The sequence below is a fragment of the Corvus kubaryi genome, unplaced genomic scaffold (genome assembly GCF_017639235.1).
Source record: "Corvus kubaryi isolate FWS band 111438036 unplaced genomic scaffold, C.kubaryi_AGA036_p1.0 37308, whole genome shotgun sequence".
Lineage (NCBI taxonomy): Eukaryota > Metazoa > Chordata > Aves > Passeriformes > Corvidae > Corvus > Corvus kubaryi.
Window position 1 is genome coordinate 14,499,629 of NW_024581096.1, and position 26,918 is coordinate 14,526,546.

General features: G+C 55.9%; 1 protein-coding gene across 6 annotated transcripts; it reads right to left on the reverse strand.

Moving 5' to 3' along the window:
• Positions 1 to 6,299: 6,299 nt before the first annotated feature.
• Positions 6,300 to 22,325, reverse strand: DNAJB5 (DnaJ heat shock protein family (Hsp40) member B5). Of its 6 annotated transcripts, none has more exons than XM_042028674.1 (4): positions 22,246 to 22,325; positions 15,336 to 15,580; positions 12,497 to 13,095; positions 6,300 to 8,366 (listed from the first exon to the last, which is right to left on the reverse strand). In XM_042028674.1, exons 2-4 carry the CDS (start codon positions 15,544 to 15,546, stop codon positions 8,133 to 8,135), a joined length of 1,044 nt encoding a protein of 347 aa, XP_041884608.1. In that variant the 5' UTR covers positions 15,547 to 15,580; positions 22,246 to 22,325; the 3' UTR covers positions 6,300 to 8,132. The 6 variants fall into 6 exon arrangements, with proteins under 6 accessions (XP_041884608.1, XP_041884607.1, XP_041884605.1 ...); XM_042028673.1 differs by lacking the exon at positions 22,246 to 22,325 and adding an exon at positions 19,786 to 19,957; XM_042028671.1 differs by lacking the exon at positions 22,246 to 22,325 and adding an exon at positions 18,605 to 19,763.
• Positions 22,326 to 26,918: the final 4,593 nt, after the last annotated feature.

A 26,918-nucleotide genomic window follows, 5' to 3' on the forward strand; every position in this document is an offset into this window, starting at 1 on the left:
CCTCTTAGCTCTGTTAGTGGAAGAAATGGGTTTGGCAGGGTCTCTGCCCGCCCTGGCTTGGCAGCAAGAGCCTGGCAGCAGGTAGCTGGTGTTGCTTCTCCGAGGCTGGCCATGAGCTGTCAGGTCTCCTGCTGCTGTGGCTTTGCAGCGAAGGACCTCTCCAACAATCCCCATCTCATCCAGGCATGAGGGGCGCTTGAGGTGTCTCTGGGGTTCTGGCACAGTGTGACACCACTGTGGCTGGGGAGAGAGGAGCTTCAACGCATTCCATGTGTCCCAGTGGCTTTCTGATGGTTGTCTTGGATCTCTGGTGCCAGCTGGCCTTGTGTTGTGACCCAGACTCAGTAGTTGGGTTCTGATCATGGTTTTTCTTCCTTTTCACCTGTTCTGACTCCCCACCTTGCTGCTTCGTTTTTTTTCCCTTCTGTGAGCTGAAAAATGTGCTGCTGCTGTACGTGGTTGCTTTATGTCAGGGAAGCCCTGGGTCCTAGGGAGCAGGAGCGGACAAGAGGCTGGATACGGCTGAGCCCTCAGCCTGAGGGGGGCAGTGGCTTTAGGATGCACAGAGCAGCTTTTAGGGAATGCAGGAACTGAGGGTTTCTGCAAGGAAGGTAAAATGCAGTTTGTGTGACAATGTTTCCCTGGGCCTTTGGGGCTGAGCCATGAGGGGGAGGGCAGGAGTTTTGTGGGGCTGGTCTGTGGGGTTTCTGTCCCAAAGCCTGGCATATCTTGGAGGGCTCCATCAAGCCATTTGTATTTAAGGGGAGAGGATTTAATGGCAGAAGGATGGGACTGGGCGGGAGAAGGGGCTTGTGCGGAGCCGTGGGGATAAGCACAATGAAATTGGGAACGCTGCGTTTAAATAGCGCAACCTCCTGTGGGGGAGGAGGCGGTGCAGGCCCCGGGGGCCCGGGCTGGCAGCTCACCTGCGCTGTCCTACTTGGGAGCTGTCTGCCGGCACCGCTGTCCTGTCCTCACACCACCTCTGCTGGGGAAATCGCTCCTGCCGGCTCTGGCAGGGACGCTACTGGCAGCAGGGCTGAGGCTGGGAGGGCCGGTGCTTCCCCTGCCCCACTCCAGCCCGTTTTTGGGTTAAATATCACCTCTCTGGTCTAGGATTGATTCTCCTTTCTGAGCTCTGCAGGGACACAGATACCAGAACTAAACCCAGGTGCTTTCTGCCACCCAGGAAAGGAGCTCTCCAGGACTCCCCAAAGTCTTCCACAGCTTGAACAGGGGATTCTTCCTCTCTGCAAGTGTGAGAACATCACCATCCAGCAAGTGAGGGGCAGATCCATCCTGGCATGTCTGTCTGCTGTGGAGGCTGGGGTGATGAGGCCATGGGATGGTGGGGTGCATGTCCCTGCTCCTGGCAGCCCATATATTCCCCACTGCCTCCCTAGTCGCAAATGCTAATTAAATCCAGCAGAGCGGCTGGAGAACCTCCTCCTTTCTTCCCTGCCATTTGTGGGACGTGGTTCCTGGTGGGGGTACAGCACCTACAGGATTTCCAAGAGCATCTATCCCTGCTCCAAGGCTGTGTAAACCTGCTGGGGGGGCTGAGGGTGTCCCCAAGGTCAGCACTCACAGCCCTCCCTGTGAACCTCAGCAGCCCCAGGTGAGCAGTTGGTATCAAGGCCTGCGTTTGTCCCCAGCCCTGCCCCTTTCCAGGACCCCTCCAGCAGAGACCCTGGTCACTGCCAGGGCAAGAGCCTTTCTGCAGCACCCTCCTCCCCTGCCCAGATCCTTGCTGGGGGTACTGGGCAGCTCCTGAAGATACTGAGGGGAGGAAGATGCTGCGGGCTCAGGCTTGCCCTGGCTGGTGTGGGATTAATGATGGGAAAGCTGAGGACATCCCCTTTCTTTGCCCACATGATCAGCTGCTTCCTGTACCCCCTTGGGTTTCACCTGTGGCTCCAGAGTCCCTTCACGCCCTACAGCCAGGCCCCATGGGGACCACTGGACTTGATGGGAGCCACAGTCCTGCCACACTTGATGCAGGATGGCAGACCCCTCTCAGGCCCCAGTATTGGGGTTAGAGGCTGGTCCCTGATCCAAGAGACTGGGACCCTCCTGCACCACCCCAAAACCCTCTAGGCCCAGCAGGTGCTCCTGTCAGCAGAGGGCCAGGGGTGACCGCTCTCAGCAGGTCCTCATCCTTCTCCAGGCCAGGCATGGATGTGCTGTGGGCATCCCTGCTCCACTGGCATCACTGGCCCCCAGGACGTCTCTTCCTCTTGAGCCCCCTAGCCCATGTACATCCTCTCCCCGTGGCTATCCTTATCCCAAGGGCATCCCTCCTCCATGGGCATCCCCTGCACTATGGATGTGCCCTCCCCATTGACATTTCCTGCCCCATGGGTATCACTTCCCTATGGATGTTCCTACTCCAAGGGGAAGAATGATGTTCCCCTTCTGCGGAAGTTTTAACCCAGCTGGCAAATTAGTACCTCTCAGCTGCTCATTTCCCACCCCACCTGCCACAACCCTCCATTTAATACACTGGCCATGATGTTCTATGGCATGGATAATCCTTTGGCCAGTTTGGGTCAGCTCTCCTGGCCATGCTCCCTCATGGTTTCTTGTGCACCTGCTCACTGGCAGAACACAGAACACTGAAGAGTTCCTTTGTCCCTCCAGAAATATGAATGGGTTCTGCCCTGTGTAGCTCCATGACTTTAAGGTGCCCTGTGTGGGATAGAGGATAGAAGCAGGGCCCTTCTAGTCCTGGTCATAGGATTTGCCACTCACTTCTTGTAGAAATGGATTAGGATGTCTTGTAGAATCACAGAACATCATGAGCTGGAATGGACACATCATGAACATCGAGTCCAGCTCCTGGCACTGCACAGGACACCCCAAGGGTTACACCCTGTGCCTGAGATCATTGTCCAAACACATCTTGAGCTCTCAGGCTTGGTGCTGTGACCGCTTCCCTGGGGAGCCTGTGCCAGTGCCCAACCACCCCTCTGTGTGAAAAACCTTTTCAACCTAAATCTCCCCTTCACAGAGCTTCACAGCTTCATTCTTGCCATAGGATCAGGAATACCATCAACCCTTGGACTCTGCCTGGGAAACTACCCACTGGAGACTGGGCAGTGAATATTCTGGAAGAACCCCCATTTTTGATTGTTTTCCTTCACAATTCCCATACCTGTGTCTCTATGGTCAAGGTAGGTTTTCCTTCCCACATTCTTGTCTCGTCTCCATGTTCTCGCAGGTAAAATCACCAGGTACCCCATCCCCTGCCTGTTCCCTAAAAGGATGCCTGCTGTTACCAGTCTGGGGGAATGGAGGGCTTCCGAAGGTGGAAGGCAGGAAGGAATTACAGATGTGGACGCCCCATCCCTAGGAATGTTCAAGGTCAGGCTGGATGGGGCTTTGAGCAGCCTGGTCTAGTGGACGGTGTCCCTACCCATGGCAGGGAGTTGGAATGAGATGAGCTTTAAGGTCCCTTCCAACCGAACCCATTCTATGACTGATTCTGTGAAAGAAGGGAGATGCAGAAAAATACTTCTCCCATAGTTTGACTCTCCGAGGAAAAGGGCCAAAGGTTGCAGTTATGAACAGTTCCCAACAGATGGCTCCCGAAATACAGAGGGGATGGCAGTACTGAGTGCTTGTATCAGATTTGTCTCACAAACGGAGATTCTGCTGTACCAATGGATCTGTGGGCTGAGGCCAATTGTGTGAGATTCAACCAGGACAAGTGCCAGGTCCTGCCCTTGGGTCACAACAACCTCCTGCAGCTCCAGGCTGGGACAGAGTGGCTGGAAAACTCCTAGGTGGGAAAGGACCTGCTGTTTTTCAGCGGCTGAACATGAGCTGGAGTGTGCCCAGGTGGCCAAGAAGGCCAAGGACATCCTGAATGTATCAGCAATGGTGTGGCCAGCAGGACCAGGGCAGTGACTGTCCCCCCGTACTGGGCACTGGTGAGGCCACACTCCAAGTGCTGTGTCCAGTTCTCGGCCCCCCACAGTAAGAAAGACTCTGAGGTGCTGGAGCGTGTCCAGGGAAGGGCAACTGGGCTGGGGAAGGGTCTGGAGCACAAGTCCTGTGAGGAGCAGCTGAGGGAGCTGGAGGTGTTGATCCTGGAGAAGAGGACGCTCAGTGTGGACCTGATCACTCTCTACAGTGACCTGATAGGAGGCTGTAGCCAGGCGGCGATGGGTCTCTTCTCCCAGTGAAATCCCCATAGTATTTAAAAGATGTGCATCAGAGAATCACAGAATATTTGGGTTGGAAAAGGCCTCTAAGATTATAGAGTCCAACAATTAACCCACCACTGCCAAGTCCACCACTAAACCATGTTCCTAAGCACCAGATCTGCACATCTTCGTGGAAAATTTCAGGGATGGTGTAGATGTGGCACTTAGAGACACCTGTAAGCCACTAGTGCAAAGAAAAACCCACCCAGGCCCCATGGAGGACCAATGCCACCACATGGGACACGCACCAAGCAAGGTGCTCCTGTGAGCACATGCACAGGAATTCTTCAGTGCAAACAAAACAACCGTGTGACCAGAAACTATTAAACTAATACAGCAAATGCTTATGGCAAGCCTCGTCTAACACAGTCTGCTCAGATCTCTTGTTACTCCATCCTCTGGGCCCATGTTGGGCACCAGAAAGGACTGTTGAGGTTTCACAAGTGCCATGCAGCCACTCACTCATTCTCCCCATTTTATACACTGGACATGGTGTTCTATGGCATGGATAATCCTTCGGCCAGTTTGGGTCAGCTCTCCTGGCCATGCTCCCTCCTGGCTTCTCGTGCACCTGCTCACGGGCAGACCATGGGAAACCAAACAGTCCTTGAGTAAGGGTAAGCACTGCTGAGCAACAACTGAAACATCAGCGTGTTATCAACATGATTCTCATCCTGAATCCAAATCACAGCACTGAAACAGCTACTAGGGAGAAAATTAACTATCCCAGATGAAACCACCACTTCTTCCATACCATTTACATCATGCCAGGTCCCCCACTTCCCAATACCCCATCACCTTTCCTGTCTTCTGATATCAGTCTTTTGATCCCTTCCACTGCCTGAAGCGAGCCTATAAAAAGGATGGGGAGAGGTTTTTGACAAGGGCATGTAGTGACAGGACAAAGAGTAATGGCTTAAAACTGAAAGAGGGGGGATTTAGATTGGATATCAGAAAGAAATTCTTTACTGTCAGGGTGTGAAGCACTGGCATAGGTTGCCCAGAAAATTTGTGCATACCCCATCACTGGCAGTGGTCAAGGCCAGGCTGGATGGCACTTTGAGCAACCTGGTTGAGTGGAAGGTGTCCCTGCCCATGGCAGAGGGGTAGAATGAGATGAGGTTTAAGGTCCCTTCCAACCCAAATCATTCTTTGATTCTGTGGTGACACCATTCCCCCTGTCTATGGACCACCCTCCCTACAAAGTCCCTTGAGGCTGTTTAGTCTGTGATTTGGGCTTCATCTGTCCTAAGAGTCTTTTGGGGCAGGAATGATGGTGTGTGGTGGTGTCACATGTAGAAACCAGTTCTGATTCCATCACTGCTGGGCTTGGCTGGTTTCATCAAAGCTCATCCTTCATTAACATGGCAGTCAAAGGAGAGTTGGGTCCATATCCCCAGATTTGGAGAGGTGAGGTGCCCAGTGAGGGTGATGGGCATATAGTGGCCATGGAAACTATATGCAGTGTTATGCAGCAATTAACACCATACAGTTTAATTCATTGACTATTCTCACCCAAAATCAAATCCTCTTGAGCCACACACCGGACTTGAGAGACAGGCACAAGGCCCGTGGGTTTTGCTCTCATCTCCTGTCCCTGTGCATTGCTCCTGATGGGAGCATTGTGCAAACATTCCCTGGCATCAGCAGGACTTTCCATGGGTGCCAGTAATGCCTCTGGCTCTCACCGTGCCCCAGTGTCCTTCTGAGATGGGCACTGCTCTTCCCAGCCTCCCCCTGCAGCCCTTCACTGACCATCCCACTGCCCATGTTAGTCACGTCCCAGAGCCCTGAGGGGACAGAGCCCCTCACCAGCACCCTCTACTCCCAGTCCTTGGCAATGTGGTCAGCACAACTGAGGCCATGCATGAGGGGAGCAGCCATTCAGGACCAAGCATGTCATGTATTCATTCCCATCCCCTCATTATCAGGCCCTGAAGGGACCAGAACAAATACATTTCCCTCTCCCTGCCAGCCACAAGGGCACCTGGCCAGGCTGGTGGTGGCAATGACCCTGGCACAGAGCCCTCTGCCCGCTGTCTACTGGAGCCCAGCCTGACACCTCCCATCACAACACACCCCAAGGAAGTGTATTTTTCAAAATACTTGTTTATTTCTCTCAATACTGACATTACAAAAAAAAAAAAAAAAAAAAAAAAAAAAAAAGAAAATTACAAAAAACCCCACTATAAAACATTCAGATCTCGTTGAAACCGAGAAAAACAAATCAGCTTGCGTCTGCGCGCTGGCGTGTCTTCTCGCTCACGGCGTCCACCACATTTCTCCACACTGAACTCCACAGGGACCAGTGGAGGGAACCAGTGGCCTCCCCTCGCTGGCCAAAGCGGGCGATTGATTCAGCAGCACCTCACAGGTCTCCTCGCCCCACAGGGTAACACTGCACAGCTGTACCCCCAGCCCCACAGACACCCCCCACACAGCCCCTGCCCCCAGGGACCCCCCACTTCAATTCAGTGAATTCTCTTTTTTTTTCTTTAAGAAATTAAAAAAAAAAAAAAAAAAAAGGATTCCTGGAGTGGGGGGGAATATTTTGGCAGGGGTTTTCTTGGTGGTGCTGTGGTCAAAAAAGAGCTGTACAAAGCCAGGTCGAACGCGCCTCCTGCTCCATAGCAGCCCTTTCCTGGGAAAAAAAACTGGCCTGAGGCAGAGTGGGCCGAGAAAGGTAAGAAATATAAAAATTCTCCTGATGGAAATCCAAATGTTTTAAAAAAATACAGTATTTGAAAATGGAGCCACTAAACAGACTGCCTCATGCACCTCCCAGCTCCGCCCTGATGTCCAGAAACACCTCCTGAATGAATTGTCCCTGTAGAAAAATATATACACACGCCTCTCTCTTCTTATTAGAATCCCTAATTTGACCTGAAACACTAATGAAACCCACAGCTCTGCTCACGCTTGGCTCTGCTTTTGCACCCAGATTAGTGCTACACGCACACACAACCCCACTCCAAGGGTTTGCTGTTCGTGTGGCTGAATCATCCCCCTTTCAAAAAAAGCCTGGGTGCGTCAGGCCAGTATCCCCAATACAGGCAGAGAAAAACCCTTACGAAGTTTATCTAATAAGCTCTATATATATGTATTTAAAAAATAAAAGCAGCAATGCAAACTCAACACATCTGAAAAAAGAAAGCTCCACCCTGGGCTTTCCCCCCTCCTCCTGCTGGCTGGGGCCCTGTGGGCAGCAGGTGCAGGCAAGTGCTGCCCACGGGCACTGGGGACATCCCCAGGCAGGGGCAGGAGGCTGGATGGACCATCCCCACGTGCTCCGTTGTTTGGCACAGCCGAGGCTCGGTGTAGGCTTGGCACAGCAGAGAGGACCACGGTTGGACTTGGTACCATGGCCCCAGGTGAGAAATTGTCCGGCTACTGGGGGGGCCACCGCAGGCAGGAGTGATTGGCACCGCGGTTCAGCCGGGACCCCAAACAGCAGCAAGTATCAAAGAGGGGAAGAGAAAAACCAGCAGCGGGGATGCCAGATCCTGCGGAGTCCTATTTACACTGCGCCGGACCCCGACAAGTCCAGCTTCTTGTGGGAAGAGTGGCCTGAAAAGCAGGTGACATAAAAAACCCACAACACGACGCACCTCCCCGGGCAAAGGGCCCACGGCTCCCGCTCACGCGAGGCAGAAAAGATGGACCTCTGGGGAGAAAGAAAAGGTGTGGCAGCTGGGAGAGCTGTGGCAGACAGGAGTCTCCCCATTGTTGGAGTAAAAAACCGGCCAAGAAGGATGGATAGGGGGTGGGTCGGGTGGGTTTTTTGAGGGAGAAAAGTAGTGTGAGGGGTTGGATTTTTTTTTTTTTTTGCATTTAAAAGTGCTGTGGCACCTTGGCTCTGTGTGGGCCAGGTGCTGCGGCACATGCGTTTGGAGTATTGCTGCTTTGGAGGAGAGTCCCTGGGCTCTAGGAGCATGGGAGGTGCTGCTTAAGGATCTGTCTCGTCTGGGGAGCTATTCTGTCCGGGAAGCGGATTTTGAACTCCACGATCAAGTCTCCTCGCTGGCTGGGGGCCTTGGGGAAGGGCAGCCCCTCCCCACGTAGTCTCTTCACTGTCCCCGGCTTGATGATGTCGTTGCAGGGAAGTGGGATCACCCGTCCATCGATGGTGGGAATGTTCACGGTGCAGCCGCACAAGGCCTGAGGGAGGAGGAGGAGAGAGGCCATCAGATGGGGTGACACCCCAAAGCATCCCAACAACCACATCCTGTCTCCCCACTGGCTGCTCCCTGGGTTGAACCGCCCAGCTCCCTTTGGATGCTGCCCAAGAGCATTGGGTGATGCTCACCAGTGCAAGCACAGCTCGCTGCTGGTGCCAGCCTGGTCCAACCACCATGAACTGGGCTGCAGGAGATGTGCAGGAGAGGGGTGCCCCAGGAGAGGGGTGCCCCAGGAGACAGGTGCCCCAGCCCTCATGGGGGGAAGGACTCTCCTTCCTACCTCCTGGGCTGCCCAGAAGGCACCACCAGCAAGCACCCAGCCACCCACAGCAACAGCACAGGCTAAATTTAGCCCCTTTCCAGCCTCGTTGCCCAGCCTCAGGCAGCCGAAAACCCAGCTGAGATCATGGGATGCCGCCACAGCCCATCAGCTGTCACCCTCCAGAGCACGGCAGCTCTGCCCGGTGCTGGGGTTATCTATAGCACAGCCCATGTCCCATGTCCCAGCCCTGTCACCGACAGCCCCCACAAGACGATGCCAGCATGGGACAATGCTGTGGCTGTGGCACTGAGCTTCCCTGGGAGCTGGGGCGCTGGAGGGGCTGGTTCCTGTCTCCCATCCCACTGCACAGCCAGGAGCCGGTGTGGGGGTGCCACCCTGCTGTACCCCAGCCCCTGGCAGCAGCCGCACACTGGCCTGCATTGGCGAGCCACGTGACACGGGAATGCAGCAAGAAAATCCTTGTGTCCTTAAATAACTCAGACAGCTCTGTCGTACATGTGGGCAGGATCGTCTCCAGGCTTTCGGCAAGGGCTGAGCAAGAGGACTGCAGAACGATGCTTCTGGAAGGGAGCAGGGGGTGGGGGGTTGCTGAGCTACAGCCTCGAGCTTCCATGTGGGGGCTGGCACAGGTCTGAACTGGGTCCTGGGGGTCCCAGCCCTCCCAAGGCACCTTGCAAGGAGAGTGGAGGAAGATGCAATTGCTGTTTCTGGGGTAGGTGGGGGAATGTTCTGCATTCCCCTCCCCAGAAAAAGCCTCCAGAGTCAGAGCAGGAACAGGCACCAGGAGAAACATCTCATGCTGGTCACTGGCTCTGAGATGATGGATGGGGCTTCTGCAGCTGAACCAAGGCTTTGAACCAGAGGGTTTGCAGTGGGATCTGTGCCAGAGCTGGTTGGGGGTCTCTGGTGAGTGGAGAACAAGGGAGAAGGTCCTGTCTCCTTGCATGGCTCATCTGCACAGGTCTCCTCCTGGAGAGCGTGTCCTCCAGGGATGAAGTCTTTAGCCTGCTGGAGGATGCCATCATCAGCTCTGTGTGAGCAGCAGGTGCTTGGCTGATCTCCAGCAGGTTGGGGGGTAAACAAAGGACAATCTTCCCACATCAAGGAGTTTCTGCTGTGCACTCAGGCAAGGATGCCAAAGCCCTCCTGCTCACTGGTGCCCAGTGCTGTGTGCCATGGCTGCATGTGCCCATGTGTCCCAAGAAAAGGACACCTCCAGCCACAAAATGGAAAGGAGCACAAGAACTCCCTATGGGAACACGTGGATGGGGAAAGCAGACAGAGATGTGAGCAGAAGCGGGCGGTAACAGTGAAGGCAGACAGGATCTTAATGTTTCCTTCCCAGAGCCAAGACGCAAGAATCCGAGGCAATCGCTCCCCCGCCGTATGTCCCTGTTTTTCATTCTTCTTGCTCAACTTTGCTGGCATTTGGGAAAACGGTTGCTGAAGTAACACCAGTAACTGCAGGAGCTACCCCGCATCCTAGAAAGAGGCTTGCTTCATCTCTGGGGATGAAATCACCCTGGGTTTGAGTGCTGTGCTGTGTGAGAAGAGCTTTATCTAGGTCAGCGTTGGGTCCACCTCCGCTCGCAGCGGAGCCACCAGGGAGGATGTCGGCATCGGCTGTGTCCCAGCCGGGATGAGCTGAGCTGCAGGTGCTTCGAGGAAGGTAATGCTGGGTAAAGGATGCAAAGCAGGATGGTGCTGAGGGCAGGCATTAGGCAGCAGCCAGGCGGGCACAACGCCCTGCCGGCAGCACTGCCTCCCAGCAGAGGCAGCTGCTGGCGGAGCCCTGAGCCTCCTCCCTCCTGCAGCTCCCCACTGTGGCACACGCCTCTGATTTTAAGAAGGAAGACAACAAATCCCAGGAAAAGCACTCATACATCTTTGATTCTGCAGCAGACAGGTGGCAAAAAGCCTGCACTGCCCTGGCCAGGCACCAAACAGGGCTGGGACTTGAGGGCTGGGAGGGCCCTCCAGCACAGCTGAGAGTGGGGCGAATCACCCATCACATGCCAGCTTTCCTGATGGCACTATGTTCTCTCATGGCAGTGACATGAGAGAACTAACTCAGGCTAGAAAAGGCAGCCTTGCAAGGAGGAAGGTGCAAGGAGAGCACCCAGAGGCTGAGGAGACGGAGAAGTTGTGCTCTGTCACATATTGAGGTGGTAGCATACAGAATTGGAGAGCTCCCAGCATCTGATCGTGCTCCAGAGCACTTAAGGAACTTCTTTTCCTGGAAGACAAATGCAGCAGAGCATCACACTGCACTGGCAAGCAGCAGGCTGGGGATGACAGCCAGACCAGCAGCTCCATGAGGACGCCCAGCATGTTGGGTTTGTGGTGGGGGAGGTCAGAGACCAGAAATTCCAGCTGAAAGAGATGAGGAATTTGCCTGGACCAGCAATTTTCTGCTTTGTGACTGCATTGTGCAAACCCACTGCCAGCTTGCAGGCCTTGCTCATGGAGCTCACAGGTGTCCAACACTTCTGGTGCAACAGTAAGTGGAGCTGGAGCAAGTTTCTCTGGTTGCTGCTCAAAGGTCAACTCCAGGCACGAGTCCCTCCAGCCTGAGCAGTGCACAAACTTGGGCTAACATGGTCTGGGCATCAGCACAGTCAGCACAGGGTTAACTTTACTGATAAGAGGAATGAACAGAAGGAAATATCTGAGATATGGCATGCACAGCTCCATAAATAAGGCAGTCTCTCCTAAGTATTTCTGGATCAGCCAGGAGAACCAGCTATTGCAGGAATAAACCTCTGCACTTTGCACTGTGAGGGAAACTCTACTCCTGAGTCTGCAGGTTAAGTGGAGCTGAGCTTCCTTCAGGAGTGCCTAGCTCTGCCTGGCCCACAGGCTTTTTGCCACCAGTGGCACAGCCCGAGCTGGGATGCAGAGCCATTGCAGAACTCTCCTGACTCGCCGGCACACTTCACAAGATCACGTTTCCCTGCCTCAGGTCTGGCCCATTGAGCTTATTTCTATTAAACGCATTTGAGAACATAAATCTGCCTTCAGGAAGGAAAAAAAAATCAGCTCATTAAGAAGACAGACAGCGTCTACCGTCTGAAAGGAACAGCAAATGGCAGCTGCCAAAAGCGTCAACGTTAAATGCAGCTGCCAGCTGGGATTTATTAAAAGGTAGTTTTACAGCAGTGGTGGCGAACAGCACATCTTGTACTGAGGTAATCTCCCCTTTCCTCTCCCACCTTCGTGCAGATTGCTGGATGATCTGATGCATCCAGCCCTGCCGTGACCTCCAGGACTGGCAGCCCGGAAGTGTCGAGTTTTACTCATTGCCTGGGTATTTACTTTGTTTGGTTCTTTATCTCAGAATCAAGGAAAACAGCTAAAGCACTGCTCAGGGAGGGCGAAGGATCACTTTCCTCCACGTGATCCCACTCTCTGCCTACAGGGAGAGGCACCTGGTGCAACCCCAGGCAGTAACTATGCCACAGCAGGCTCAGGTACAGGAAAAGCAGGAATCAGATGGATGCCAGCCAACCCAGGTTTTCCCTTGTTCCTACAGAGGATGTTCCACATGTGAATACCCTACGCTAAAATGGAAAAACAAGACATATGGAGAAGGGAGAAAATTAATAAATACCACCTGTATTGGCACAAGAAGTGAGGTGTCTTTAGCAGGGACTGCAGCGTCCGTGTCCCACATCCAGCGCTGAGGTCAAGAACCTCCAAAACCAAGACCAAGTTGGCTTCTGCAGTTCCTTTCTTGCGACCTACCTGGTCCTTCCTATCCAGAGTTGCCCCAAATGTCATGAACCAGTGCCACCTCCCATCCCACGGGATTTAGCAGCCGTACCCACCTCTTTAAGACTGATGTTTGCCGTGTAGATCACATTCGTCCCGTCCCTCTTGAAGTGCGAATGAGGCTTGTCCTTGAGGATGAAGACAATGTCTGCAGGGATGTTGTCCGGAGTGGCATCCCCTTCTTTGGGGAATGTGATTTTGGTTCCCTCCTTCCAACCCCGCTTGATGACAATGTTTAGGATCTTGTCCTCAGTCCGCATGGTCCGGCCATCAGCATTGAGCCTTCTGCGAGTGATCTTCATCCTCTTGGTGGATCCGTGGTAGATCTCTTCCAGGGACACCTTGAGCTCATGGATGACAGGTGGGTCTTGGACCTTCCTCCGCGTGTGCAGGGACTCCTGGTGCCGCCGGTGAACCCCATTAATGCCATTGAAGCCAAACCGGCCAAAGGCACTGAAAGGGTCATCGTCGTCATCCATATCCATGTCTTCCTGGTCAAAGCCATTGAACATCCGGGAGCGACTGCTGGCGAAGAAGATGTCGAAAGGGTTGGAGCCTCCGAAGAAGGACGCAAAGGTGGCATGGGGGTCTCCATGGAAAGTGTAGTGGAAGGTGCTCCCTGAGCCACCTGAAGAGCCACCTCCAGTTTTGAGGCCTGGAAGAGAAGGGGGAAGAGGAGACATGAATGCTCCCTGTGGGGGAATGCTCTGCTGGGACTGCACTGCCCAAGTGGGAGAATGACCTCTGCCACCTCCAGGCAGTTCTTCCACCCTCTCCTTTGGTGTGCAGATCACCACCTCCAGCCCAACCACTGTGAAGGCACCATCTCCACCCATGACACACAGTCCTACCCCTACACCCTGCAAGCTCCGAATTCATTCAGGTTTTGTTCCCTCTATCCCTACTGAAGGACTTCTTTGGTTCTCTCCACCCAATTCACCTAATTTTAATTTAAAACATATCCTGATCAGCCCATCTCCATTTTTCCCCATGAGCAGGCTCCTTCCTGTCCCAATTTCCTTGTCTCTGAGACTGGACATTAGGAAAAATTTCTTCACAGAAAAGTTGGTCAGGCATTGGAACAGGCTGCCCAGCAAAGTGATGGAGTCACCATCCTTGGAAATATTCAAAAGTTGTGTGGATGTGGCACTTAGGGACATGGGTTTGTGGTGAACATGGCAGTGCATCATTAAATGATCCTACAGATCTTTTCCACCCTCAATGATTCTATAGGCAGGTGGAAGTGAGCAGACCTCCAGGTCAGCATGCAGCTCCCTGCATATTGGCTGTAAAATGCCAGGTAAGCTCCGGGTTTGGATCATCTGGCAACCCTTCCCATGGGAAACTCTGCTGCCAGGTCCCAGGCTGAGCCTTACATCACTGCAACTCCTCCCAGGTCCCAAGGAGTCAAGGCACATGACAAGTGCCCCCCAAAGAGGTCACACATGCTTTGCAAGGCTATTTTTGACCAGGAGGGTTGGGAAGGGTTAAGCCAAGCCTAGCTCAGGGACTATTTTCAGGGCACACCAGTGACAGTGAAGGACTGTTTCTGACAGGCTGTCCTTTGTCCCAGTCCCCCACGCCCCTTCCAAGCAGGACAAGTTTGGGGGTCTCTTCTGAGTGCTGAAGTCAGTATTCTGAGTGGGTTGAAGGGGCTTTTGTGCTTCACCTTGCCTACACAGAATGTGGGACCCAGAAGCTCCTCAAAATGCTGACCTCCGTTGCTGAAACAAACGGGAAACAAAAGGTGTGTGTGGGGGGGGTCATGGACCATGAGAGATTCAACTCTGATGGGGCATGGGGGAAGATGGTCTTTAACTTGATGGGGCAGCAAGGGGGACACTCTTACCCTCTTCCTTAATTCACTCTTATTTTAGATGCCTGCAGGCTATGGGGATTTTGCCAAATCCCCAGTGAGCCCCATTCCTAATAGACTGTACAGCCAGGAGGTTTCACCTTTAATCCCATGACGCCAGCCTGAGCGAGGTCCGATTTCATTGAGGCCTCCCGGGAAAAGCTGGTTTCCCACTTGAGACAGTCTCTTCTCATTTTACAGGGCGGCAAATCACTGTGCCTGGTGCATCCATCATAGCCCTGACATAACTAACGGGTCAACAATTAACCCACTGCTGCTTAATCCTGCCGGTGGCTTGTGAGGGGATGCACCTGCCTGAGAGAGGAGCTGCCTCTTCCACCCAGCAGCCTGCTCCTGCCAGACCTCCTGCTCTTTTAAGCACCCAAGTCCTGGGCTGATTAATGCAGATGTTATTCAGCACTCTCCTCGAATGGGGTTGCGCTCTTCCATCTTCGACTAATAAGGCCGCCTTCGTTGGAGCGGCTCTCCTCCTCCTCCTCCTCCTCCGTGCCAACCACCAGACAACAGCAGCCGCTTGGTTTCAAAACAAGGGCCTATTACTTAAATTGGGAAAAGCTTTGAATCCTGTAGGTCAGCCTGTACCAGGGAGGACAATGGGACCAGTGCCCAAGTGCAGGGGGAATGTGGGCAGAGCAGTGAGTCTCTGCTGTGTTATTTAGGTCATTTAAAGAGCTGCTAACGAACTACCCCAGGTATGACCCAGGAGGTGAGCTCCTTTCACTTCCATTTCTCAGCTGGTGCCTGGAGTTTTGGGGCAGAGAGCAGGGAGAGCCCAGCCACCCCAGGAAGCAAGGTGACAAATTGCTGGAAAAGTGAAGCTGCCTGGGGAGGAGCAGGATAAGAGGTGATTTCTGACACCTGTGGAGCATTCACTCTCTCTGATTCTTTGGAAACCATTCCCATTTCAGGAATAGGCATGAAACACTGAACCACCTCTTTGTGAAAACCCTCCCTTCACCTCTAAAACCGATTTGGACTCCACATCCCTGCCTCCCAGTGGGCAGTGCTTATCCCCTTACCTTCCTCTCCGTACTGGTCGTATACAGCTCGTTTCTTGGGGTCACTCAGGACATCATAAGCCTCTGCAATCTCCTTGAACTTCTCCTCAGCGCTGGGGTCTTTATTCTTATCGGGGTGATATTTCAGGGCCATTTTCCGATAAGCCTTCTTGATTTCATCTTCATTGGCGCCACTCTGGATGCCCAAAATCTTGTAATAGTCCTTCCCCATGACGGCAACGCTGCCGGGAGCCGAATACTTATTCCTGAAAGGAGAAAGACAGCTCTTCGTAAGGTGAATATCACACTGGAGCAGTTGGGGACGGGACCAGCACACACTTATCACGGAGCCGATGCTCCCTGCGTCCCAAGGGCCAGCAGCACCAGAGCTGGCTCAAGTCCACGCTTCCCAACAGAGGTCAGAGCCCTGGTGCCAGAATGTGTCCCAGCTCTGGTTTTACCCCGCTAAGCCCCACGGCAGGGATGGACAGACTCATCTCTGAGGCTGACAGGGAGAGAGAGCCCAAGTCGGGGCACGGCGCTATTATAGGGGCCACGCCACTGCTAACGTCAGGCCAGGACCACGTCCCTGTCTGTCCCCCCCTGCCTGAGTCAGGAGGGCTGAGCTATGTCCAAATGTAGCTGCCTGCCTGTGTCCACCCCCTTACCTTGTTCTCTCCCAGCTGGGGACCTGAGACCCAAGTCAGGGTGATGACAGCAGGTTTTGGAGGCTGAAAGCAGTGGCAGGGACCACGCTGTGCCTTCACCTTAAAGGAACTTCAAACATTTTGTTCCTGAAAGCAATTGGCATTCAGCTGATAAGCGCCTCCGGCTGTCAGAGCCATAATTTGTATTTAGCGGAGAGAGAACGGAGCCGTTAGACAGAAACATCTTGTGATGGTGGGAGGGCTTTTTTCTTTTTTTGTTTAAAAAAAACCCAACACTTTCTAGCCTGACTTGCACTCCCTGAGAGCCTCCAACTGGATCTTGCAGTAAGCCAGGAACTCAGGGCTCACTCGCTCCATCGTGCGGGGGCCGAGGCCATGCCCATGCCTATACTAAGGCATGGAAAACCCGGTGGCTGTAATTCATCCCCCAGTCACCGCTGGAGTTGCAGCCACCCAGGGAGCAGCCAGGAGAGATGGCAGGGCTGCTCCTCCAGGAAAAAGCTAACAAGTCCCACGCTTCTCCACAGATGTTTCCCAGTGCTCCTCGACTTTTGGCTATCTGACAGCAAACACTTGATACCCTGAACCTCAGGGTCCTGCCTGGCCCCTCTCACACTCAGTGCTGACCCTGCTCCCCAGGTGCTGCCCCAGAAGACCTGCACTCCCACTACTCATATCGTGCTCCCTGTTACAGTCCAGGTTTCACCCCATCCTTGCTCCAAATACACCTGAGCCACCTCAACTCACTGTGCCCCTCCAGCAGATGGATTTTGGCATAGGGTGTGAGCCTTGGCCCTTTTTTTCACCATCATACAAGCTACCACATGTTCTCCCCATCCTTATTCTATCCATGACCTCCCACTGGAAGTCACAGAGGGACCCCCCAACCACCACAGGTCAACCAAGGGTGGCTATGCTCCACTAGGATCCTTGACTGGGTGCTACACTGAGCCCCTGGCAGCCACATCAAGCATCCAGCACTTGCCTTGGGCCATGCCTTGGGCAATGACCACCTACAGGGGCTTGGAAATCGGCCCCACATTTGGCCACCTCCTTCCAAACCACCAACTTCTGCTCTTTTTTTGCTCCAGCCATGAAGCAGGTGCTTTGCTGTAGATGGGGAGGGGGGCTAAGGTACCCCTGAAGGACCCAGTGAGGGGAGATACGGGCATCTGCAAACACTGTACAGCAGCTCAGGGGGCACAAAATAGGTGGGAGGAGGTCCCTGGGGGCATAAAGAGCATCTGACAGCATCTCCTGTGGCAGCTCCCAGATGCCAGCACATTTCTATACCAGCTCCTACATGCAGAGATGCCAGCAGCACCCAGCCCACGCAGGTGCTGGGGGATGCTCTGCCCCCAGCCCACACCCACCTCCCCATTTACCCTCCCTAAGTGGCGGGGGGCTGCAGGAGACCCTGGGGCGAGCAACAGGCAGGAGAGCCAAGAGCTAGCCTGTCCATTCTCCCCACCAAGGGTCAACCCAACACCCTGCTTCCCCACAGCTACCCCCAGTGGAGGGCAGGGGCTCCCTGAGACCAGTACTGGGACCAGGATTTGGCCCTGTCTGGAGGTTGCCAATCTTCCCACAGCGAGAACAAACCAAGCTGTGCTACAGACTACCCCATCACACCCTAGCTCTAGCAACATAGAGGTGACAAACCTTTAACTGTCGCTGCCCAGGAACCACAGTATCTGGCTCCGACCCCACGCAGCCCAACCTGACAGCACCACTTGGACCCCCTCACCTGGCCAAAACCCCGCAGCGCTTCCCATGAAAACACATCCCGTCCTGGCAAAATGCTGCCCCCACCCACAAGATCTCTGGTCTTGCCCAGCGAGAGATCTTTGGCCAGGGTGGGGACGCCTGATGAGGATCTCTGACCTGACCGGGGACCCCTTCGGCTGGCTGGGAGCCGAGGAGAGGGGGGAATTTCTATACCGAAATGCATCCCGGTGCCGCGGTTTACCGTGCCAGAGAGGACCAGGTGCCGGCGGGTGACCCGGTGGGTTAAGGCACACTCCGGAGGCTCAGCTCACATGCACAATGGTGGTAAAACACGACTCTGTCCCCGCAGAGCCTCCCTCCTTCCCTCCCACCTCTCTGGGATCAGCTGCGCCTTGCCACCGATCCTCTCCCCCTTCTGCTCAGTCATCCTCTCCTGCCTTCCCATTTAACCCCCTCGGGAGCGGTGGGGGGTTTCAGGCAGGCAAAGGCATTTCTGCATTGCCCTTGCAAACTGGATGCCTCCAGATAAGCCACGGCCACCCTGCCTTGGAGAAAACCACAGGCATTCCCATGCCCCGCCGACCCAGCCCAGCCTCCATCCTCCTCTTGCAACCACACCAAAAGAGAAAAAAAAAATTAAATAAAGAATAAATCTTTGTTCCGGCCCCGCACATGACATCAGCCCGAGCAACTGCTGGGCGAACGCGCCAGCTGAATAGCGATCGTTTGACATAATCCCTCCGCTCGGCAGTCATCTAAGGGAACAAACCCACCCTGGCAACGGCACAAGGTTTTTTTTTGTTCCATCTCAGGGTGCACGTCACCGCGGGATGCCAGAGACAGGCACTGATGGTTTAATGAGGACACAAGGTCGAGAGGCAGAAACCCACTTACCGAAACTTTACGAACACATTCATAGTCCAAGCTGTCATTTTTAAAGGCTCTAGTTTTATTTTAAACATCGCGGCTGTCTGCAGGCGGCGGCAGGTGCTGTGTGCCCGGCCGGGAGGCACTGGAGGGCGGGAGGAGGGTGGCGGAGTGAAAGGTGCCGGCTCGTGCCGGGGATGCCGCCGCCGCCAAGGGATGCTCTGCTGGCGAGTCCCCTCCTCCACCTCCTCCGGCACACCCAAAGGGCTGCTCCTCGCCAGCCCGGCAGCCGTGGTTGCCTCTGACCTCGCTCCCAGGCTGGGTCCGAAAGGGCTCCTCCAGTCAACGCGGTGCTGCTGGGGAGCTGTCGTCCTTTGTGTGCTTCCCAGCCGCGCACGGAGAGACCCTTCAATGGAGTCACTTGCCGTGCTGTAATTTTCCTTTTAATTGGTTTCTCGACGCTTTCTCGTTAAACTGACAGATTAAGACACTTCTGCTTAATCCGTCAGCTCTGGCATTCCTCTTCCCCGCTGCCGCAAGGCACCCAGCCGCCCGGTACCGTCACGTCCCCCACGCAGCCCCCGCCGAGGAGCGCAGGGAGCGCAGCCAGGAGCCCCCCGGTGTCCCCAGAAACGACTCTGCTGACGCCCAGGGCTGAGCACCCGCCAGGCGAATCGGGTAGGGAGAAAAGTAGGGCGGCGTTGATATGGAAAAAAGTCACGTTAACCAATGTGCACCTCCCCAGCTTTTCCCGTTCGGATGCATGGGGGTCCCTGTATCCCCCTCACCAGGCGCCGGCACCGGTCCCCCGGCAGAAGGGATCTGAGTGCCGCACTCCCGCCCGGCATCCGGCGCTCCCCGTGGCGGCAGGGCAGCGGGACGGGGACGGTGCGTCCCCCGAGCCCACGGCGCAAAACCTACTTCTGAGAAGTCACCTTCAGGCGCGCCAAGGAAAGCCAATGCCACCGCGTTCCCCCGTCTGTCACCATCACTTGCGGGCCACAGAGAGCATCCTCTCCGGACGCCCTACACCGAAATTGGGCAGCCGTACTGGGAACATCACCAGGCAGCTCCTGCATCCCACCCGCGGCAAGCAAAACGCCGGGCGGGCGACAGCCCCTATCCTGCTGCGGCCCCAGGGGCTGGGGTCCCGCCGAGCTCCGAGCCGGGTGGGTTCGGCGAGGCGCGGGTGCCGAGGCAGTGCATACCTCTCGGCGCGGCTCCAGAAGAGCAGGATGGCCGGCATGGCAGCGTATCCCGGGTTTAGTCAGGGAGTTGGTGGGGATCTTGTCGCGCCGGGGCAGGCAGAGCCACCCGTGCCCGTGCTGGATGGCAGGCGCAGGCAACCAGGCAGCAATGTCATGACTACCCGCAATGAATCATCCCCTCCCCGAGCCCCCACACGCACCGCCCGCCTCCCCCTCCCCACCGACAGCCCCACTGGGGTGCCGGCACCTGCGTGGGGATGGGGTTAACCCTCCCCTCGCTGCCTCTTGCCAGCACAGCCCCCGCTGCCAGCCCCGCTGGCGGCCGCCTCCTGCGTGGGCACGGATCAGGACCCCCGCTCAGAATCTCCCCAGAGAGGGTCCCCCATTTCCATACCCACAAAGTGCTGCTGGGGATGGTGTCAAATACCACTTGCTATCACCCCTGACAGGGTCCCCCATTTCCAGACCTATCTGGTGCTGGCTCCTGGGTGGAGATGGGGTCAAGCCCCTCACAGAGTCTCCCCAGGTAGGTTCCCCTCTTTTCAGCCACACTCACAGCTGCTCACAGTTGTGTGGAGATAGGGTCAAGCCCCTCCATGCTGCCTCCCCGCGTAGGGTGCCCTATTTCCAGACTTAGTAGGATGCTCACAATGCCATGGGGATGGGGTTAAACCCCCTCATTGCACAGATCGACACCCCGTGCCCCCTGCCCAGCCCCATTGCGGGGCTAAGAACTTCATGGGGATGGGATTTATCCCCCTCCCAAGTCCACAGGCACTATCATTTTTAGGGGCTGTCACCCACATGGGGGTTCACCCACACGTTGTGCCCCAGTACACAGACCCACGGGGTCCAGGGGTGACCCCCTGCCATGATCAAGCCCCACTGGGACCCACTGTCTGCCCCAAGAGGAAAGCAGATTAACCCTTCCCTCCTGGCCAGCCCTCCCAGGAGACACTGTCACCTCAACTGGGGACAGGGGTTAACCCCTTCCATGCTGGTCCCTCTAAACCTGTTACTGTTACCTGGGTGGGAGGTTACCAACTTTCTCACCAGCCAGTTCAGCCCCACTGGGATACATAGGTACCCCCAGTATGGTGGTGGAGGAGTGTTGACCCCTTCTTGGCCAGACCACATAGCTCAAACAGGGCACATTATTCCCTCCAAAGCGAAACAGGAGAGAGGGGTTAACCCTAACCTCACCACCCTCTCCAGCCCCACAGAGCTGTATTGTAGCCCCATGGCAAGGGTATTAATCTCTCTCTCCCAGCCTCACTTGGACGCACTATCCCCGTTATGGAGCAGAGGGGATTAACCCCTTCCTGCCACCCCCTTCAGACCCACAGGGACATGTGGTCACCAAGTAGGGCAGCCCAGTTAACCCTGACCCACAGCCCCACCAAGAAACCCTGACATCCCACAGGGGCCAGAGATGCCAACCCCTTCCTCCCCCACCTTCAGCCCCATAGAGAGGTCATGTCATCCCATGGTGACAGGACAGAGTGGTTGGCTTCTGTTCCCCAACCATGAAGGGGAAAAGGGGCTAAGCTCCCAGACCCACAGCAAAACCCTGTCACCCCTTGGGGCAGAGAGGCCAATCCTGCCAGCCCCCGAGGACACCCTATTACTTCATAAAGCAGAGGTTTAAGCCCCCACATCAGGACAGACTGTCACCCCATGGGTGCAGCGGGGCGAGCATTCCTTCCCAGTCCTACAGGCATATGCTGTCACCCCATGGGCAGAGGGGCCAATCGCCTCCAGCCCCATAGTGACACCCGGTCACCCCTTCAGGCAGAGGGACTGTCCACCTCAGCCCCATAATGACACCCTGTCAGCCCTGGGAAAGAGGGACTGATCCTCCCCAGCCCCACAGTGACATTCTATCACCCCACAGGGCAGGGGGACTGACGAATCACCCCAACTTCATGGCAGCAACTTGTCAACCCACAGCGCAGAGAAATGACGCCGCCGTCCCATGGCAACACCCTGTCACCCTATGGGCAGGGGTACTGACCCCACGGTGACACCTTGTTACCCCCGAGACAGGGGCACTGCCGCCCCCGCCCCACAGTGACACTTTGTCACGCCCCGGGGCCAGCCCCCGGCGTGAGGGGGACTGACCCCCGCCCAGCCCCACGGCAACACCTTGACACGGCGCAGAGAGTGACGCCCCACCCCACAGTGACACCCCGTCACCCCCCGGTGCGGGGTGACACGACCCCCCCATCCCCACGGCGAACCGCCTCGCTCCATGGGGCGGGGGGACTAATTCCCCCCAGCCCCACGACAACAACTTGTCACCCCACGGCAGTCCCACAGTGACACCCTATCACCCCACTCGGCAGGGGGACTGTCTCCCCTCGCCACGGTGTCCCGCCGCGGTGGCGCAGGCGGGGCCGGGGTGCGGGGATCGGTGTGGGGGTCCGGGGGCGGTCGGGGGGGGCCCCCCCCGGCACTCACCGCTCCCGCTGTCCCGGGGCGCCGCGGGCTCGCTGGGCCGCCCCCGCCCCCGCCCCCCGGTCGCCACGTCAGGGGAGTCCCGCCCGCGCGCGCCCCGCCCCTGTTGGCCCGGGGGGCTGTCCATCGCCGCGCTGCGCCGCGCTGATTGGTTGTCTCCGAAGGGGAGGCGGGGCGAAGGAGGGCCCCCGACGCTCCCCTCCCGCCTCTCCCCCCTGCGCCTCCCCGCCGCCGCTTTCCATTGGCCAGTTCAAGCCTGCACCGCCCTTTCGGCGCTCTCTGATTGGCCTGGCGCTCGCTCGCAGCGGCGGGATCCCCGCGGGGAATCTTCTGGAAAGGTGTGACGTCACCGCGGAGCGGCGCCTCACGCCGTGCCTCAGCGCTCCCTCCTCCGCCGCCCGCGGGTCCGGGGGCTCGGGGAGCGGGGGATGTGACCCGGACCCGGGGCGGTGCAGCGGCGGTGGGTGGTTCTTACAGCGCCAGGGGCACATAGCACGCTCTGCGGGGCTGGGGGCTACGCACGGCCTGTGCCCCATCCCCCAGGGTCTGGCAGCCCCCCAGGACCCCGGCCCGGGCCGGGCTGGCGTTGTGCAGAATCGCAGAATCACTGAGTCAATGAGGTTGGAAAAGACCTCTGAGCTCAAGTCCAGCCTATGACTAGACAGCACCCTATCAACCAGACCATGGCACCAAAGTGCCATGTCCAGTCTTTTTATGAACACCTTCAGGGATGGTGACTCCACCACCTCCCTGGGCAGCCGATTCCAATGCCCAGTCAGTCCTTCTGTGAAGAAGTTCTTCCTAATGTATAACCTAAACCTCTCCTGACACAGCTTGCGGCTTTGTGCTCTTGTCCTGGCACTTGTTGCCAGGGAGAAGAGACTGACCCCTATCCCGCTACACCCTCCTGTCAGCTCACTATAAAGTGTGGTAAGGCCCCCTTGAGTCTCCTCCAGGCTGAACACCCTGAGCTCCCTCAGCTTCTTCTCATCAGACTTGAGCCCTGTACCCTTCCCCAGCTCCATTGCCGTTCTCTGCTGAAGGAAGTTCAAGGTCCTGGAAGCAATTTGCAGGGCTGGGAGGGCTGGACCCAAAGTGGGAATTGTGAGGAGAAAGCACTGGAGCAGTGGGGCCGTGCTGTGGGAGTGCAGGGCAGTGTAGGCATCCCAAGAGCCCTGCCTGCATAAGGTGTGCCCTGCTCCATATGGGACTGGTGGGGGCAGGTGGGACAGCAAGTCCCCGAGGCACTTAAAAAGGCCATTGTGGTGCTGGAGTGAGTCCAGAGAAGGCCAATAGTGCTGGTGAAGGGTTTGGAGCACTAGTCCTATGAGAACTGGCTGAGGAAGCTGAGGATGTTTGGAGAAAATGAGGCTCAGGGAGCACCTTATCACTCTTTGCAACTCCCTGACAGGAGATTATAGCCAGATGGGAGTTCATCTCTTCTGCCAGGCAGCCAGGGACAGGACAAGAGGACAAAGCCTCAAACTGTGCCAGGGGAGGTTTAGGTTGGACATTAGGAAGCATTTCTTCACAGAAAGGGTGATTAGATATTGGAATGGACTGCCTATTTGTGGACTCCAGGTGGTGGAGTCAACTGTCCCTGGAGGTTTTTAAGGAGAGATTGGATGTGGCAGTTGGTTCACGATCTGCTTGACAGGGTGGTGTTTGGTCATAGGTTGGACTCGATGAGCTCAAAGGTCTTTCCCAGCCTAATTGGTTCTGTGGTTCTGTGGGGTGCTCTGACATGTCTGACAGGGGTGGTGGGTGAGCGTCCACTCCGCAGGAACAATATTGTTGCCAGATCAAACACCCAGTGTGACGGGGCCAGGGTCCTTATGCAACAGAGGGTGGCTGAGAGTCTTTAGCTGTGTGAGGCTGGGAGGGCTGACACTGTGTTATGTTTTTTCATTGTGTAAAAGCCACTAGACTCCAAAGCCCTGGTCCAGTGGGAGGCTCAGTGTCTGTGTTTAAAACAGCTTTTGCTCTGACATCGGTGCATCCCAGCTCCGCAGCAGCTGTGGCCAGCTAGCAGGGAAACTGGGTAACTGAGCCACACACTCTGCCAGTGCTGTCCTGCTGCAAAGCCCTGTCACGCGTCCCCTTCCGAGGTGGGGGTGTGTTTGGGCTTTTGCCATGTGAGTCTCCCCCTTGATCTTTCCAGCATCCCGGCCTGAGTTGGACTGGGAGTGAGGTGGCTCCTGGCTGGAGGAGCAGTCTGGACCCAGTGACCTGGATTTTGTCCTGGGAAAACCTGCCTGTCTTGAGAAGAAAACCCATCTCTTGATGCTGTCGAGTTGTTGCGGAACGTGGGGACAGCATCCTGCCTGCACACCTGTCCACAGACTGAGGAGGAAGCATCTGGTTGTGCAGGTGCTGCAGCTCGTGGGTGAAGCTGAGCACCGGTGAACGTCTGAGGCTGTTAAGATGTTTGTCCTTTTGTAACCTCTTTGTGCTTCCCCTTACTGATGGAGTGTTTGAACAGGGCGCTTTGGAGTTCACATCTCGTCCGTCCCATGTGGTTTGATCACAACATTGGTCTCCCTGTCCTGCCTAGGCTGGGGTCTTTGGCTCTCCGGAGTCCCCAGGCAGGGTGTGAGTAGCCACCTGGGCTCCTCGTTTCCCACCATGGTCTCTCCGTGGAGCCCCTCTGAGCTGGAAGAGTCGGAGGTCTCTCTGCACTGCCCGTGGAGTGGCTGAGTCATCGTGGTACTAAACCAGCACTTACTGTTGCCCGTCTGTTTTGCTGTGTGTTGTTCGGTGGCCCCGTCCCCGCGGCGGGGGGGGCTCGTGCTGCGTGTCCCGCGCCGTGCCCAAGCCCTGGCCTTGCAAATGCTTTTTGTTCCGGCTTTTCATCGCCGGGAGCTTTGGGGGCCCCAGGGTGGGGGAGCTGGTGCTGGCCGTCCCCGTGCTCACAAATGATCTGCTTGGTGTGCAGCCTGCCCGGGGACAAACAAGGGCTCTGGGCCAGGGGCTGGCTGCGGCCCCGCTGGGCAGCAGCGGGGTCAGGGCAGACCACAGCCTCCCCTCCTGGGGCGCAGAGTGTGTTTTAACCAGAACCGCGCCTTCTTCGCAGCCCGTCTCCCTCGCTTGCACATCCGCACCCTTTTAAAGACACGTCGGGAAAGTGCAGGGAAGGGTGGCAGGAATAATTAAAGGTACGAAGCCGTTTCCATAGATGGAACAATTACATAAACTGGCTCTCTTCCGTCTGGGGGAAGAGATGACTGAGGGAGGCATGATGGGGAATAATAAAATCCTGTGTGGTGGGGGGAAGGAAGGTGAGCAGGGAAAGGTTGTTCGAGTTCCTGTAATGGGGCATCTTGTGTCAGAAGGTGCAGTGACCTTTCAGGACATGAATGCACTTTCTGAAGCAGTTTGGGATTAACCTGTGGAGATGGTGGCCTTAGGTGAAGTGGTGGAGGGAAGATGTAAGAAACTTGCCTGGGATGAAAAGGCAATTGAGCAAATTCCTGAAAAGAGAAATCCACGAGGGTGGATGAGCCCACTGATGGTGATTCTGGTGCAGGAAATCCCCAGACTGCAGGAGTGAGCAGCATGCTGTGTTCACCTGGAGCTTCAGCTCATCCCAGTGCTTTGTGCCTCACCTCCAGAGGTACTGGGGAGGTGGGAAACTGCAGCCTGGGCTGTTTTTCTGTTAAAACATCATTACTTGGTGTCTGAAGGTTGAAGCAGAGGAGAAGGCCACTTAGCACTTCAACGACCTACCTGAGTGCCATGCCACTGCAAGGAAGACCTTTCCCAGCTTGCTTCCACCTCCTGCAAGGCACTGGCTCCCTGCTGCTCTCCTGTCCCGCTCAGACTCCTGCTCAGCGCAGCACGGGGAAGTCTCCAATGTCTGTGGCTGGGTGAGCTGGGGAGATGCATCTGAGGACACCGGGCTTGGCAGCAGCAGGGTTTGCGCTCTGTTCTCCATGGTGAGAGCAGCACCCACGCATTTGGTGCTGTCTCTCCTTCTTGCCTGTTCCCATCCTCAGAGATGTCGCCCGCCTTTTCCAGCACCCTGAGCTGCAGCAGGAGGAAAAAGCTGCAAGGAAAAATCCATGCTCAGTTTTTTTTTTTTTGGTTTTTTTTTTTTTTTTTTTTTTTTTTGTTGGGATTAATGCACCATTCCCTGCCTGCTGCTGTCCTGGCTGTGGTCTGAGCTCAGTGCATCTCTAAGGAGATACTGGTGGGTCACCTTCCAGGACAGGTTGGGCTCTTAGTTCCTTCAGAAGCTGCTGTCTGTGCAGGGGAACCCTGTCCAGGAGACATGGGAACTAGCTTCCTTGGGGTTCATCCAACCCCTGGCCTGTCCTTTGAGGAAACCACCAGCTCTCACCCGCTCCCAGTCACCCTGGTTGTGTCGGTAGCCTCAGCATGTGGTGGGCTTGTGTCTGCCTGGCTCTGAGCATGGGGTAACCCAGACGGGAGTGGTTCCCAATAGTCTCCTGCTGCAAGCAGGATCAGCCACAAGGTCAGCATGTGCTGCTTGGGGCTTTATCCAGGCTGACGTTGCAAACCACCAAGGACAGGCATTGCAGCACTAGAAGAGCTTGTTCCAGCAGCATCTTCCATGTCCTTGTGCTGCTGTGTGTCACCAGAGCCTGACTGGCCTCCCAGGGTGTGAGGGAGGAAGGGGGTGGAAGCTACTCTCAGCTATAATGATGGTGTTCAGT